Consider the following 17,060-nt stretch of genomic DNA (forward strand, 5'->3'; position numbering starts at 1 on the left):
AATGATCGGAATAAAACAGGATGCTGACAGCATGATTCCATCACGATCACACCTTGACTCTTTTACATTCCGTTTTCTTTTGAGTGCATTTTTCATTACCGTTATAATTATCGGTTGAGAATGAGTGTTGAGAATTATGTAAGTGTTCGTGAATTGAAATATAACTGAACCATATATAAATGTCTAACCTAACGGTAATATAACCCAAAGGTAATATGACGCATTCAATGTTGTAATATATACCTCTATATCTATATATATCTATATCTATATATATCTATCTATATCTATATATATATATATATATATATATATGTCCAATGTTTCCCCACCAGAGATTTCCTCCCGCGGGGTTCAGGTATTGTCACTCGGCGCCCCCTAGTGCTGCAACTCATCAACTGCCCGACAGGTGAACATTTTTTTAATTTGAATACATTTTGAGCTGATGCACGGTGAAATAGTGGTTGGCACGTCTGCACCGCAGTTTCTAGGTTCGAATCTGCACTGCAGCCTTCCACTAGCATGTTAAACTCTACATTTTCCTGAGGCGCACAGCAAATCTTGGGGTGTTAGAAAATTCAGGGTAACATTTTTCGGAGGTGATTTGAACTCCCAAAGTGTAATTTGAACATTGAATAATTTTTCGGATTGAAATGATGTCCAGAGTAGGGGTTATTTCACAGAGTTGATCACATGGTGTTCGATTAACTCTTCAGTGATGTAATTAAGTTCCACCTTTGCACCTGCACTTCTTCAGTTTGAGAGAGACGAGTCAGCGCCGTTTTCCTACTCCTTTATTTTCACCTAGTAAATTCAGTTTAAACAAACAAAAATAATTATGAATTGATACTGTGGAGATCAGTAGTATGAGAAGAATACTGTATATGTTAGAACAACACTGAAAGCCTTGCTACTCCCAGCATGCTTTGCGGTGCCCATTTGTAACTATAGGAAAATAAGAATCAATCAATATTTTTACTCAGTGTTCTTAAGTCCAACTTTCATAATGTTAATAATGATAGCTCTTTCCTTTTGGTGTCAATATTCTACACTATCAGACAAAATAAATCACTCTTTCGTCGCGTTAATAACGGTAACTCATCCAATATGGTGTTCGTATTTGACACTATCTGAGTTGTTTAGTCACTGTCACGGTGTGAATCATGTTAACTCTTTTCAAAGGGTTGATTTAACTCTGAAGCAGTGGTTGCCATATCAACTCTCGGCAAGTGTTGATTTAAACTCGGAGGTTGTTAAATTCGTGTTTTCAAATTTGCTGCGCGACAATGCTTGTTTGTCTCCATGTGTTGCGCCATTTTTAGAAAATGGATGGATGCATTTGAAGCAGACAGCCACCTGATTATTAACCCCCGCTGCCCACACACACACATGAATAAAGTGTGCCGTTGATAATGCTGACATTGACGTGATTTTGCCAGAGTTTGCTGAATTCCTGCACTGCAAAGGAAAAAAGTTCGCCGACTTTGAAGAAGTTCGTCAGGAAATTGAAGCGGAAACCGATCGAGTGACGGGACAAAACAAAGGAATCAGTCCGGTTCCCATCAACCTGCGCGTCTACTCTCCCAACGGTAACGCACAAACACACACAAACGCGATGATGTGTATGTGGAATATTGGAAACATTTGAAGGTGAATAAAAGTCTTTGAATAAATCCATCCTAAAAATGTGAACAGAAAACAATCAGAACAAATGAACAAGACTGATTGTGCCGTTTTTATGGATCATTTTAATCATCAATTCATTATTTTTCGATGAATCGCGTGACTCTCATTGCGTCAAATGCACAAATTTGCGCCTATTCGTGCATTATAGCATTGCCTTTATATGTAATCACGTCTCGTGAATACGAAAGTTTGCGTCCCATGCAAACACAGCATCAGTACACATCTGCTATCTGCGACGGAAGATCGTTTAATTAAACACTTAGCTATTTTTTCATGACTTCCGTCCCGTAATTCAAAACCAGGACATGATTTCAAAATGCCACTGCGGAAAATGCCCAATTAAAGATGAAGTGATCTGGTTTGATCATTGAGGTTGATCATTGTTTTCCAAAGTTACAGCAGATGTTTGCAAATGTCTTATTTTGAAAAAAACACAAAGATAATCGGTCTGCTTTCATGGAGGAAAAGAGAAATGTGAATCCGCGGCTGTGGATCAGTAGGTAGAGCAGGTCGTCGGTCACTGGTTCGAATCCCGAACTGTCGAAGTGTCCTCGGGCAAGACGCTGACCCTTCATTTGCTCCCAGTGGGCCTGGCAGCGCCTCGCACGGCAGCAGCCGCCCACCGGTGTATGAATGAGTGTGTGTGTGTGAGTGGGTGAACGTGAGGTGAGGCCTTCTGTGATGGTGGAGATAAAGCGCTATACAAGTGCACTACATTTACCATTTGGTTGAGAGCGAAGAGGATGAAAGGATTTGGACCATTTTCAATGAAACAAAGTCTATTATCGAAATACTTTTCGATTATTTTAAATTAGATTAGTTGTTGCACCTCTGGTGGTTTTATCTGAGCACCTAGTTGTTTGATGGTTGCGAGTATGTGTTTCATTCTTAACATTAAAAAAAGCACAATCACAAGATTATGTTTTTGACAAGATGTTAGCATGATTTGACATTGAATTTGCATGTTAGCATGCTGTTGCGTGTTAAAACCTTAGCGTGTTAACATTTTGTTGTGTGTTCGCATGCTGTTGCGCCTTAACATGGAACAACCCTAACCCTAACCCATGGTACATGGAAGCATCCTGCTGCATGTTAACGTGCTGTTGCCTGTTAACGTGTTGTTGGAGGTAAACCTGTTGTGTGTTAGCATGTTGTTGCATGTTAGTATGCTGTTGTGTGTTGTGTGACTGTTTTTTTTCTCAATCTCTTGATGTCTGCAAAAGTGTTCCGTGTCAATCGACCGTCTGTTGTCGTCCTCGAGCGGCTCCGACTACCGGAGACAAATCGCTTGTGTGTTTTTTGGACATACTTGGCAAATAAAGATGATTCTGATTCTGATTCTGATGTTGTTGCGTGTTTGTGTTTTCGTAGTGTTGAACCTGACGCTGGTGGATCTTCCCGGGATGACCAAGGTTCCGGTGGGCGACCAGCCGGCGGACATCGAGCAGCAGATCCGAGACATGCTCATGCAGTTTGTCACCAAGGACAACTGCCTCCTGTTGGCCGTCTCTCCCGCCAACTCCGACCTCGCCAACTCCGACGCCCTCAAGGTCGCCAAGGAGGTGGACCCCCAAGGTCGCCCTGGGCCCGCCGTGTCGTCTCCTTGCTCGTTCTCTACAGTACTTGCACGCATGCCAGTGCTTGACTTTCTCGTTGTGTGCATGTTTGTGTGCGCGCGTGTGTGAGCACAGGTCTCAGAACCATCGGTGTGGTCACCAAACTGGACCTGATGGACGAAGGAACCGACGCCAGAGACATCCTGGAGAATAAACTGCTGCCCCTTCGCAGAGGTACAACAGCCAATCGGCTCCTTGCCCCACTCACCTTTTTCCCAGTGGCCTTCCGGTCTGCTGTGTTTGCTTCCTGACTCCCAGTTGAGTGTCAGACATCGTGGCCCGTGCACGTATCGTGTCATTTGAACTGTTGCGTTTCGTTGACAATTCGCGAGCAGGTTACGTCGGCGTGGTGAACCGCAGTCAGAAGGATATCGACGGCCGTAAAGACATAACGGCGGCGCTGCAGGCGGAGAGAACGTTTTTCTCGTCCCACGCGGCCTACCGACACCTGGCCGAGCGGATGGGGACCGCCTACCTGCAGAAACTTCTCAACCAGGTCCGGGCGCACACGGTTCCCTCGCTTCTGACTTCCTTTCTGGCTTCCTGTTTGACTCGACATTGTGCTTCCGGCCGCGTCACCGCAGCAACTGACCAATCACATCCGAGACACGCTGCCCGCCTTACGCAGCAAACTTCAGAAGCAGCTGCTGCACATTGAGAAGGAAGTCGCAGAATACAAGAACTTCAACCCAGACGACCCCGCTCGCAAGACCAAGGCCTTGCTGCAGTCAGTGCACGCGCACACGCACACACACACACGTACACGCACGCACGCACCCACTTCCAAGGTCAAGAGAGGGCCAGGTTGATCATCAACACTTTATTTCTTGTCCAATATTTCACTGTCAACATTTCAAACTGGCTTGGGTGTGCATGTGACAATGTTTTATTCATGATGTGCAAATGTGTGTGCGTCTTTTGCATCAGGATGGTGCAGCAGTTTGCGGTGGACTTTGAGAAGCGAATCGAAGGTTGTGGAGATCAGGTGGACACGAGCGAGCTCTCAGGAGGAGCCAAGATCAATCGCATCTTTCACGAACGCTTCCCTTTCGAACTCGTTAAAGTAAACATGCACACGTGTCACACACGTACAGAATGGAGTAAAATACCTTTATTGTCATTGTAACATGCACAATGAAATTTTAGTTCCCACCCGTCTGTGCAAAGTAAAGCATTAATAACTAAACGATAGGCTCACCTAGTGAGGAGAAGTCAAGTCAAGTCAAATTGCATAAACCCTTAAAATATTATGCTTATGCTTTTGCCATCTGTACTGTTGTATGTGTGTGTTTGTTTGTGCAGTTGGAGAGTGACGAGAAGACTCTTCGCAAAGAGATCAGCTTCGCGATCAAGAACATTCACGGCATCAGGTGGCTCCGTGTGTCTGTGCGGGCCTACTTGCGTGCGTGTGTAACAGTTCTGTATGTGTCCAGGACAGGTCTTTTCACACCCGACATGGCGTTTGAGACCATAGTCAAGCGTCAGATGAGTCAAATTAAAGAACCTTGTCACAAGTGCATCGACTTAGTCATCAATGAGCTTGTGAACACTGTCAGACTTTGTGGCCTCAAGGTAACATAACCCTCCACATGCCACTACTACTTGTACTATAATATGAGATTATGATATTACTACACAGTACTGTACCGCTGCATCTATTACTACACTGTAGTATCCAGTGGCTTGTCATAGCATAGGCTAACATTTGTTTGTTCCAGTTGGCTCAGTATCCGTTGCTGCGGGAAGAGATGGAAAGAATCGTCACTCAGCACATCCGTGACAGAGAAAGTCGCACGAAAGGGCAGGTCCGCTTCACCCGTCTGTCTTCTTGTCCGTCTGTCTAACTGGCTGTCCGTTAGGGTTGGGCATCATTTGAATTTGAGCGATTCCAGCTCCTCATTTCGATTAGGTTTCCAAACGATTCTCAATTCTGATTCTTTTAGGGGGTGGGGTCAAAAAAGTTGGCATGGTTTAAATAAGGGGTGTCAAAATGATGAACATCCATTTTCTTAGCAGCCCGCAGCATAGACTAAAGTGAACATTTGACACAGGTTTCTTGATAACCAGTATCAACATCAAACCTATGAACTAAACGGCAATGTGTGTGGAACTAACCCTATTGACAAAGATCGTCTTGCTGTAGCATTTTGTACGAGCTGAAGGCTTTTAATACCAGAAAGCAACACGTTACAATAATAAAGGCAAGATGGAACAAATGCATGAACTAAGGTTGAACGAAGGTTGTGGAGATCAGGTGGACACGAGCGAGCTTTCAGGAGGAGCCAAGATCAATGGCATCGTTCACAAACGCTATCCCTTCGAACTTGTTAAAGTAAGCCCCACCATGCACACACGCACGCACTTCTATACAACCCCAAATCCAATGAAGATGGGACGTTGTCCATCCATCCATCCATCCATCCATCCATTTTCTACCGCTTATCTGAGGTCGGATTGCGGGGGCAGTAGCTTTAGCAGGGACGCCCAGACTTTCCTCTCCCCTGCCACTTCATCCATCTCTTCCGGGGGGATCCCGAGGCGTTCCCAGGCCAGCCGAACGACGTAGTCTCTCCGCCGTGTCATGGGTCGTCCCCGGGGTCTCCTCCCGGTGGGACGTGCCCGGAACACCTCACCAGGGAGGCGTCCGGGAGCCATCCGAATCAGATGCCCCAACCACCTCATCTGGCTCATCTAGATGTGAAGGAGCAGCGGTTCTACTCTGAGATCCTCCCAGATGACCGAGCGTCTCACCCTATCTCTAAGGGAGAGCCCGGACACCCTGTGGCTGAAACTCATTTCGGCCGCTTGTATCCGGGATCTCGTTCTTTCGGTCATGACCCACCGCTCGTGACCATAGGTGAGGGTAGGAACGAAGATCGACCGGTAAATTTCGGCTTAGCTCCTTCTTTACCACAACGGACCGATACAAAGTCCGCCTCACTGCAGACGATCCGCCTGTCGATCTCCCGTTCCATCCTTCCCTCACTCGTGAACAAGACCCCAAGATACTTGAACTCCTCCACTTGGGGCAGGATCTCATCCCAGACCTGGAGAGGGCACGCCACCCTTTTCCGGCTGAGGACCACGGTCTCAGATTTGGAGGTGCTGATTCTCATCCCAGCCGCTTCACACTCGGCTGCAAACCTCTCCGGTGAGAGTTGGAGATCACGGCTTGATGAAGCCAACAGAACAAACATCATCTGCAAAAAGCAGAGATGCAATACTGAGGCCATCAAACCGGACCCCCTCTACGTCTCGGCTGCGCCTTGAAATTCTGTCCATAAAAGTTATGAACAGAATGGGTGACAAAGGGCAGCCTTGGCGGAGTCCAACCCTCAGCGGGAACAAGTCCGACTTACTGCCGGATATGCGGACCAAACTCTGACTCCGGTCGTACAGGGACCGAACAGCCCGTCTCAGGGGGTTCGGTACCCCATACTCCCGAAGCACCCCCCCACAGGACTCCCCGAGGGACACGGTCGAACGCCTTCTCAAAGTCCACAAAACACATGTAGACTGGTTGGGCGAACTCCCATGCACCCTCGAGGACCCTGCCAAGGCTGTAGAGCTGGTCCACTGTTCCACGGCTAAGACGAAAACCACACTGCTCCTCCTGGATCTGAGATTCGACTGCCCGACGGACCCTCCTCTCCAGCATCCCTGAATGGACCTTACCAGGGAGGCTGAGCAGTGTGATCCCCCTGTAGTTGGAACACACCCTCCGCTCCCCCTTCTTAAAAAGGGGGACCACCACCCCAGTCTGCCAATCCAGGGGCACTGTCCCCGATGTCCACGCGATGTTGCAGAGGCGTGTCAACCAGGACAGCCCCACAACATCCAGAGCCTTTAGGAACTCCGGACGAATTTCATCCACCCCTGGGGCCTTGCCACCGAGGAACTTTTTAACCACCTCGGTTATTGTTCTGGGGGGGAGAGGGCGGACGGGTGGATTTTAATTTTTTAGCAATTTTAATCCTCGCCAGACTGATTTAGAGTCATTAGCAGCAAACGTTTTCCAGCTTTTCTGCATAATTTATCTTTGTGATGTTAATTTCTTTTGTCAGCTGGTTTCTACTGGGATTGTACAGGCCTCTTTCCCCACTTCGATAGGCCTCGTCTTTCGCGTGGCAAAGTTGCTGAAGTTTGGCAGTGAACCACAGCTTGTTGTTATTGAACGTGCAAAATGTCTTTTTTGGTACACACATATCTTCACTGAAACTGATGTAGGATGTGACACTGTCCATATATTCATCCATGCTGCCAGTTGAAGTTACAAAGACCGGTGGCAGCTCAAAGGGTATGTTCATAAAGTGAGCTTTACCCGTCTTCGCATGCGTGTGTGTGTGTGTGTGTACATCAGGTTCTGCTGCTGGTGGACATTGAGTTGGCGTACATCAACACAAACCATGAAGACTTCATCGGTTTTGCAAAGTAAGCAATTGATTTTTGATGACATTGGGCCATATTCTTCCGTTTGTGTCTTTTTTTGATGTGCCTGGTTTGCGTACTTGCAAGGTATGCCGATTTTCCCCATAATGAATTCTTACACAACCACTGAGCATTACCAGCACAAGGTCGCACCACGATTTAAGAGGCAGGGACTCACTGAAGTCTGAGGCTGGCTGTAATTGCAGGAGCGTCGACTTCTCAGACATGTGAATGCCATAGAAATCCATTTGGAAAATCTTGGACACTTTAAATGGTAAATGATAAATGGACTGCACTTATATAAGGCTTTATCGAGACTATCACAGTGTCCAAAGCCTCACATTCACCCGCTCACACACACATTCATACACCAGTGGGCGACTGCTGCCATGCAATGCGCTGCCAGGCCCACTGGGAGCAAATTAGGGTTCAGTGTCTTGCCCAAGGACACTTCGACACGAGGACAGTCGTAGCCGGGATTCGAACCAGTGACCCTTCGGTCACTGCACGACCTGCTCTACCTACTGATCCACAGCCAGCGATTGGCCGATTTCTGTTGTCCTCCATGAAAGCAGACTGATTATCTGCTATCTCTTATTTTTTCAAAATAAGACATTTGCAAACATCTGCTTTAACTTTGGAAAACAATGCTCAACCTCAATGATCAGTAAGTCATTTGCCCACTCTTCCTTGCACAACTCTGCCAGTTGAAAGAGGTTGGAGAGACATCCGAATCAGAATCATCTTTATTTGCCAAGTATGTCCAAAAAACACACAAGGAATTTGTCTCCGGTCGTTGGAGCCGCTCGAGTACGACAACAGACAGTCAATTGACAGAGAACACTTTGGAGACATAAATACATTGACAAAAAAAAACAGTCACTGAGCAATAAAGGGTTAATAGTTATCTGGTAATGCCGGTACATTATTTTTTATTTTTTTTTACAATTGTGCAAAAAGATGGAGAGTCCTCTAGCACGTAGAGCAGTTCGCATGACTAATATTGCAATAGTCCGGTGCAATGAGCATTGAGCAAAGGGCGCCGAGACTTCAAGGAGTGGATGCGGTTTAAAGTGACGAGTACAATGTTGATTGTGCAAATCTTGCAGATACTCCTCAGTCAGTGTACAAATGGAGCAGATGCTACTCTGGCATGAGTGGCCAATATTGGTCAACGACAGATATGCAAATAGTGCAGCGTGGCGAGACTACTACAGTGAGTGGACCAGTAATGTATAATTGGCCCGACAGAAATGTGACAACGAACACAAGTCAAAAAAATTGCCAGCATGTTGCAATAGAATTGTAGGTTAGCTGTTTAAGAAGTTGATGGCAAGAGGGAAGAAGCTGTCGGAATGTCTGCTAGTTCTAGTTTGCATTGATCGGTAGCGGCAACCTGAGGGAAGGAGCCGGAAGAGCCGGTGACCGGGATGCGGAGGGTCCGAGAGGATTTGGCACGCTCTTGTCTTAGTTCTGGCAGCGTGCAAGTCCTCAAGGGTGGGTAGGCGGGTACCGACAATCCTTTCAGCAGTTTTGATTGTCCGTTGCAGTCACATCACATCACATGTGTACCAATTTTTTCAGGTCTCACCACAACATTTCAAGTGGATTAACGTCCTTATTTAATCTAAAATCTAATCCAGGTTGACCCAAAGTATGAATCCTCTTTCTCTGAAGGCCTATACTTTATTTTTCTGGAATGCTTTAGGTCATTCTCTTGTTGCAAAATCCATTTCAGTTTCAGCTTTAACTTATTAACTGATAACAGGAGATGCTGGTCAAGTATTTGTTGCTATGCCTGCAGTTCCTTGAATAATATGCAGTTGTCTTGGTCCAGAAACAGAGAAGGAGCCCCAGGCCTTCACATGTCCAACAACATGCTTTATTGACACCCCCTCCCTCATATGCAGTGTTGGCTTTGCTCCAAACATGATGGGTTTGATTATGGTCAAATTATTCGATTTGGACTCATCTGCCCAAAGAATGGACTTCCAGAAAGTATCTGGCTTGTTCAAGTGCTCTCTGGCAAAGTTAAATCAGGCAGCTTTGTTACTTTTTTGATAGCAGAGGAGGCTTCCTTCTAGCAAGCATCCCATGAATGTCATGGCTATTCGATTTTTGTCTGATTGTAGACATATGCACATTTGTCCCTGCTGCTACCAGAGAGATCTACAACTCTCAATGGGTGATGAGTGGGTCAGCCTTTACCTGATTTAAAGATTTTCTGGTGATATCTGTGATGGGAGTCTACTTCTAAGCAGAGTTGCTGTCATGTTGAAGGTCGGTGAGAATGGTCTCATAGCCCTCCCCGGACCGATTGCTGTCACTAACCTCTTCTTAAGGTGCTCGGATATCTCCTTTGCTCTCGTTATTGTTGATTTGGATGGGGGCACAGTGTTTGAGTCAGCTTCTTTTCTTTGTTAAATAATGCATGCCAAATTCTTTCCCACGGATGTTTCATTTCATTGGTCTGCTCAAATGCTTGACTTCAACATTGCAGCTGGGGTTCACTTTTGCACATATACATTCCATGTTTTTTGTTTTGTTTTTGGGCTACGTAAACAAGTCCCACAATTGATCCGAATCACCAGAATCAGAATCAGCTTTATATGGGTAAACGTTGATATATTATCTGACATTTCATATATAAAAATGGGTGATGATAAAATCAGAAAATCATGGTAAAACATCAGCAATATCAAAACTATTCAATGGGTTCACATACTGTGTATTTGCTCCCTAGTGCTCAGCAGAAGAGCAGCCAGATGAACAAGAAGAAAGCGAGCGCCAATCAGGTGAGTTTTCACACGTGACCTGCATGTGGGCGAAGTCATTTGTTTGTTCGTTAGTTTATTCATTCGTTCATTCTTCTCTCTGCTCTGCTTTGTGTTGCCAGGATGAGATCATGGTGAGCAGTGAGTCCGTCACGTTGTCTGCTGATGTGTTCGTGTCGCCGATGACATCGAGACTCACCTCACAAATGAATTAACAGGTGATTCGGAAAGGCTGGTTGACCATCAACAACATTGGCATCATGAAGGGAGGGGCCAAAGAGTACTGGTTTGTTTTGACCGCTGAGAATTTGTCTTGGTATAAAGACGACGAGGTAAGACACGCATGCTTGCATGCACACATACTCACACACACGCGCACACACACGAATCACCATAATCCAGTGTGTCCTGCTATATCGCAGATTTCTTTGTGGAACATACAGTCACGGATAAAAGGATTAGACCACTTTGTTTCTTAATATTTTGTCCATTTAAATGCCTGCTGTTCTTAAAGCAATTACTAATATTACCTGAAGAATAAAATGAACACGACAAACTGCAGCTGATTCAATAATACTTGATGTCCTATTTGACATGCTTCAGCTTAATTATATTCCCCGTCTTCTTCTTTTCCTTTGGGCTTGTCCCGTTAGGGGTCGCCACAGCGCGTCATCCTTTTCCATGGAAGCCCATCTCCTGCATCCTCCTCTCCAACACCGACGGCCCTCATGTCTTCCCTCACGACATCCATCAACCTTCTCTTTGCTCTTCCTCTCGCTCTCTTGCCTGGCAGCTCCATCCTCATCATCCTCCGACCAATATACTCACTATTTCTCCTCTGGACGTGTCCAAACCATTGAAGTCTGCTCTCTCAAACTTCTTTGAAACATCTAACCTTGGCTGTCCCTCTGATGAGCTCATTTCTAATTTGATCCAACCCGGTCACTCCGAGAGCGAACCTCAACATCTTCATTTCCGCCACCTCCAGCTCTGCTTCCTGTTGTCTCTAATCCGTCCATCACGGCCGGCCTCACCACTGTTTTCTAAACTTTGCCCTTCATCCCAGCAGAGACTCTTGTGTCACATAACACACCTGACACCTTCCTCCACCCGTTCCAACCAGCTTGGGCCCGTTTCTTCACTTCGTGACCACACTCACCATTGCTCTGGACGGTTGACCCCAAGTATTTCAAGTCCTCCACCCTTGCTATCTCTTCTCCCTGTAGCCTCATTCTTCCCCCACCACCCCTCTCATTCATGCACATATATTCCGTTTTACTTCGGCTAATCTTCATTCCTCTGCTTTCCAGTGCATGCCTCCATCTTTCTAACTGTTCCTCCAGCTGCTCCCTGCTTTCACTGCAGATCACAATGTCATCTGCGAACATCACGGTCGACGGGGATTCCAGTCTAACCTCATCTGTCAGCCTATCCATCACCACTGCAAAAAGGAAGGGGCTCAGGGCTGATCCCTGATGCAGTCCCACCTCCACCTTAAATTCGTCTGTCACACCTACAGCACACCTCACCGCTGTTCTGCTGCCCTCGTACATGTCCTGTATTATTCTAACATACTCCTCCGCCACTGCAGACTTCCGCATGCAGTACCACAGTTCCTCTCTGGTTACTTTCTCTAGATCTACAAAGACACAATGTAGCTCCTTCTGACCTTCTCACCTTTGTTCTTATGGGCACCAGTACACTTTTCCTCCATTCCTCAGGCATCTTCTCACGCACTAGAATTCTATTGAACAAGCTGGTCAAAAACTCCACAGCCACTTCTGCTAGATGCTTCCTTACCTCCACGGGAATGTCATCAGGACCAACTCCCTTTCCATTTTTCATCCTCTTTAATGCCTTTCTAACTTCCCCCTTAGTAATCATTGCCACTTCCTAGTCCACCACACTTGCCTCTTCTACTCTCCCTTCTCTCTCATTTTCCTCATTCATCAACTCCTCGAAGTATTCTTTCCATCTAGCTAGCACACTCCTGGCACCAGTCGACATATTTCCATCTCTATCCTTAATCACCCTAAGCTGCTGCACATCCTTCCCATTTCTATCCCTCTGTGTGGCCAGCCTGTATAGTTCCTTTTCTCCTTCTTTAGTGTCCAACCTGCCATACACGTCCTCATATGCCTCTTGTTTGGCCTTTGCCACCTCTACCTTTGCCCTGTGTCGCATCTCAATGTATTCCTTTCGCCTCTCCTCGGTCCTCTCAGTGTCCCACTTCTTCTTAGCTAACCTTTTTCCTTGTATGATTTCCTGTACTGTGAGGTTCCACCACCAAGTCTCCTTCTCTCCTTTCCTGCCAGAAGATACACCAACGACTCTCCTGCCTGCCTCTCCGATCACCTTGGCTGCAGCGGTCCAGTCTTCTGGAAGCTCCTCCTGTCCACCGAGAGCCTGTCTCACCTCTTCCCGAAAAGCCGCACAACACTCGTCCTGTCTCAGCTTCCACCACATGGTTCTCTGCTCTGCCTTTGTCTTCCTAATCTTCCTCCCCACCACCAGAGATATTTTACACACCAGCATCCTATGCTGTCTAGCCACACTCTCCCCTACCACAACCTTACAGTCGGTAACCTCCTTCAGATGACATCGTCTGCACAAGATGTAATCCACCTGCGTGCTTCTACCTCCGCCCTATGTTCATGCCTCTTCTGGCAAAAGGTGTTCACTACAGCCATTTGCATCCTTGTTGCAAAGTCTACCACCATCTGTCCCTCCAAGTTCCTTTCCTGGATGTCGTATTTACCCATCACTTCTTCATCACCCCTATTACCTTCACCAACTTGTCCCTTACAATCTGCCCAAATCACGACTCTCTCTCTGTCTGGGATGCTCAGAACTACTTCATCTAGTTCCTTCCACAATTTCTCTTTCACCTCTAGGTCACGTCCTACCTGTGTGGCATAGCCGCTAATCACATTATACATAACACCCTCAATTTCAAATTTCAGCCTCATCACTCGATCTGATACTCTTTTCACCTCCAAGACATTTTTAGCCAACTCTTCTTTTAAAATAACCCCGACTCCATTTCTCTTCCATCTACACCATGGTCGAATAATTTCAACCCTGCCCCTAAACTTCTCGCCTTACTGCCTTTCCACCCGGTCTGCTGGACACACAATATATCAACCTGTCTCCTCATCATCATGTCAACGAACTCCCGAGATTTTCTTGTCATAGTCCCAACATTCAAAGTCCCCACATTCAGTTCTAGGCTCTGTGCTTTCCTCTTCCCTTTCTGCTGAAGAACCCGCTTTCCACCTCTTCTTCTTCTTCTTTGACTTTGACCCACAGTAGCTGAATTTGCAACGGCGCCCCACAGGTTGACGGCGCCGGTGGCGGACGTTGTTAACCCGGGCCACGACCGATCCGGTATGGAATTCTTTGGATGAACGCTCATATTTGTTTGGCAAAGTTTGAAGCCGGATGCCCTTCCTGACGCAACCCTCTGCATTTATCCGGGCTTGGGACCGGCCTACAGTTTGCACTGGGTTGTGCCCCCATAGGGTTCGGCCTACAGTTTGCACTGATTTGTGCCCCCCATAGGGCTGCATTATTTTATGAATTATATTCCCAGTGATTTTGGTTAATATCAAGAAAACCATGGAAAATTGAGGGATACCAGATCTTAAATTATCCTATTCTGAGCTATTTCATTCTATATTTCCAAACAAATGTGTCATGAACGGAACAGAGGATAGGCCCCAAAAATGCACGACTCCAAAACAAAAGGACAGTTTCCAAAAAGAGAGGTTTAATATACGGGCAGAGGTTGGTACACAGGCCGGCAATCCAAAAAAGGCAACAGTATCCAAAAACATGAGGCAAAAAGGCGAGGTCAATAATCGGAACAGCATCTAGTCTTACTTGGGAGTCTGTGACGTGGAAACAAGGAATGCTGCAACGCGACGACAAGGTACAACGAACTGGCGACGAGAGGGAATGAGACACGAGGTTAAATGCAAGGGGTCATTAGGGTGAACGAGGCACAGGTGGTGAAGATGCTGTCAGGAGCAGGTGTGTGTGAAACAGGGGGAAGACAAAAACTGGAACACACACCCATGACACAAATGTACCTTTTGTTGTATCACGCATTAAAAACTAACAAAAGTGAAGAAACAAGGGTGGTCAAAAAAAAATTTCTGTGACTGCATCATCTACTTGTCGGTTTGGAAAATCAGTGTCTTATAACGATCGTTTCTCATGAGTCTTTCCCGCATACGTCAATGTGAAATAGACAACGAGTCATCAATTAAAAAAAACAATGTTTTTATATTGATCTACAGACTCGATCTGTGAACCATCCACTGTGGTAATTGATGGCAGGTTCTGCGACTTTGATTTTGAGAATAACTTTAAAGGGCCATCTGAGGTGTGGGTGTTGAACAGTACATCACTGTATCATCACCCTAAAGATGGAAATTCGCCTTTGCGATATTGCAATCAACGTTATTGATGAAGAGGATGAAAAGGATTGGTCCAAGGACCTAACCCTGAGGAACACCATTCGTTACAGTAAGAGAAGTGGATGTGCTACCGTCTGCCTGTGCACATTGTGTTCTGTGAGAAAGGTAATCACTAAAGTAGCCAACGGTATGATGAGAGAAACCAATGCTCGTAAGTCCCTCTTTCTGGAATGTATGGAGTACTGAATCAAATGCTTTTGATAAGTCAATAAAAGGGCCGCACAGTGGAGTTTCTTTTCAAGCGAGTTGACTAAGTCATTTGTCACTGATACGTACAGGTTTTTTTGCACACATTGCTTGGGGGTCTGGATAATATCAGAATCAGAATCAGACTCATCTTTATTTGCCAAGTATGTCCAAAAAACACACGAGGAATTTATCAAATCCCCCACGATGAACGGGGCTTCACTGTGTTAATAATTTATTCACAGAATACTCATAGCGATTCATGTCCCCTTCAACATTATTAAAGAAAGGGACACACAACAATCGGCGATGGCTGTGAAAATATAGAGTACTGTGTTCCCTTGTTTATCACGGGGGTTACCTGCGATGGGTGAAATCCACCAAGTAGGAAACTTGATTTTTTACAATCATTATACTGTGTTTTAAGGGTGTAAACCTCACCAATAACATTTTCTCACCTTTCTCTCTTGTTTAAACACCCTCAAAATTCAAAGCTTTGTAAGAAAAATAAGTACATTATTATTGTTAATATTATTATTATTAACGAAACAAAGGTCAAAACCTGTTTTAAAGCCCAAACATTTGTTTCCGAAATAAAAATGTAAACATTTTCTGACAAATAATGATTCAAATTTTTCTAAATAACGAATTCAATTTGAATGACCAACATATGAGGTTGGAAACATAAGAAATGATTCATTTTGCCTCGCGTGTATTTAACGCTTCCTCTGAGCGTCCCTCTTCTTCCTGGGGGTCTTTTCCCGAGAGAAGAACACAGTTATAGGTAGTCGTTGCCCCTCTTTTTTCTTCTGGGCGAGAAGCTTCTTATGAACAGACATGCCACCTTCGATAGTTAGCGCCTTCCTTTGCCTTTTGGGTGCAACCGCAGGTGCCCTTGTCGGTTTCGTCGACATTGTTGGTTATGTCTGGGGGGAAACTTTAGAGTCACACTGCTCGCAATCGAACACTAATTTAAATTGAGCAAGCCGAACGCATTCTGTGCTGTACAGGAGACATGGCATGGAGGAGATGCATTCAAATTGGTCTACGGTACCGTAGCCAATCAGGATGCAGAATACAACGAGGCCTTGTACGCAGAAAAAAAAGCATGCAAAATTGCACTGTCAAAAAAATCTGCAATATAGCGAGGCCGCGAAAGGTGAACCGCGATATAGCGAGGGGCTACTGTACATCTAAATTGGTACTGAAGCTTAATAATACAAATGCGGTGTACTTTTTAAAAATATGTTGCCAGTATGTTTATTGATCTGTCGAAAAATGGATGCCCATGCTCAACAGACGACATTTGTTCTGAACATATAATAATTGTTTAATTATGACGTTTTCAAGAGCATTTTGATGTTGTAATGCCCCCTGCAGGAGAAGGACAAGAAGTACATGCTAACGGTTGATCGCCTGAAGCTCAAAGATATTGAGAAGAGTTTCATGTCCAGCAAGCACATTTTTGCTCTCTTCAACACTGAGCACAGGTACAGCGTGTATACACACACACACACAGTAGATATATATCCAACCATCCATCCATTTTCTTCCGCTTATCCGATGTGGTGTCACGGTGGCAGTAGCTTCAGCAGGGACGCCCAGACTTCCCTCTCCCCAGCCACTTCATCCAGCTCTTCCGGGAGAATCCCGAGGCGTTCCGAGGCCAGCTGGGAGACATCGTCTCTCCAGCGTGTCCTGGGTCGTCCCCGGGGCCTCCTCCCAGTGGGACGTGCCCGGAACACCTCACTAAGGAGGCGTCCGGGTGGCATCTGAATCAGATGCCCCAGTCACCTCATCTGGCTCCTCTCAATGTGGAGGAGCAGAGGCTCTATTGTGAGCTCCTCGTGGATGACCGAGCTTCTCTCCCTATCTCTAAGGGAGAGCCC

At 45.8% G+C, this 17,060-nt stretch overlaps 1 protein-coding gene across 5 annotated transcripts in view; it reads left to right on the forward strand.

Moving 5' to 3' along the window:
* Positions 1–17,060, forward strand: part of LOC133475717 (dynamin-1-like) — a 28,064-nt gene that overhangs the window by 732 nt on the left and 10,272 nt on the right. Inside the window, exons 3-18 of one of the 5 annotated variants that reach the window (XR_009787914.1) lie at positions 336–409; positions 1,440–1,589; positions 3,058–3,261; positions 3,378–3,476; positions 3,638–3,798; positions 3,887–4,029; positions 4,230–4,365; positions 4,605–4,672; positions 4,736–4,874; positions 5,021–5,107; positions 7,663–7,733; positions 10,474–10,525; positions 10,627–10,638; positions 10,723–10,836; positions 11,158–11,688; positions 12,820–12,953. Coding sequence is in view for 4 of the 5 variants with exons in the window: in XM_061768996.1 (XP_061624980.1) it covers positions 336–409; positions 1,440–1,589; positions 3,058–3,261; positions 3,378–3,476; positions 3,638–3,798; positions 3,887–4,029; positions 4,230–4,365; positions 4,605–4,672; positions 4,736–4,874; positions 5,021–5,107; positions 7,663–7,733; positions 10,474–10,525; positions 10,627–10,638; positions 10,723–10,836; positions 11,158–11,364 (1,717 nt within the window). In the remaining variant the exon portion in view is untranslated. The other 4 variants (XM_061768996.1, XM_061768997.1, XM_061768998.1 and 1 more) reach the window with 4 other exon arrangements.

The sequence above is a fragment of the Phyllopteryx taeniolatus genome, chromosome 3 (genome assembly GCF_024500385.1).
Source record: "Phyllopteryx taeniolatus isolate TA_2022b chromosome 3, UOR_Ptae_1.2, whole genome shotgun sequence".
Classification (NCBI taxonomy): domain Eukaryota; kingdom Metazoa; phylum Chordata; class Actinopteri; order Syngnathiformes; family Syngnathidae; genus Phyllopteryx; species Phyllopteryx taeniolatus.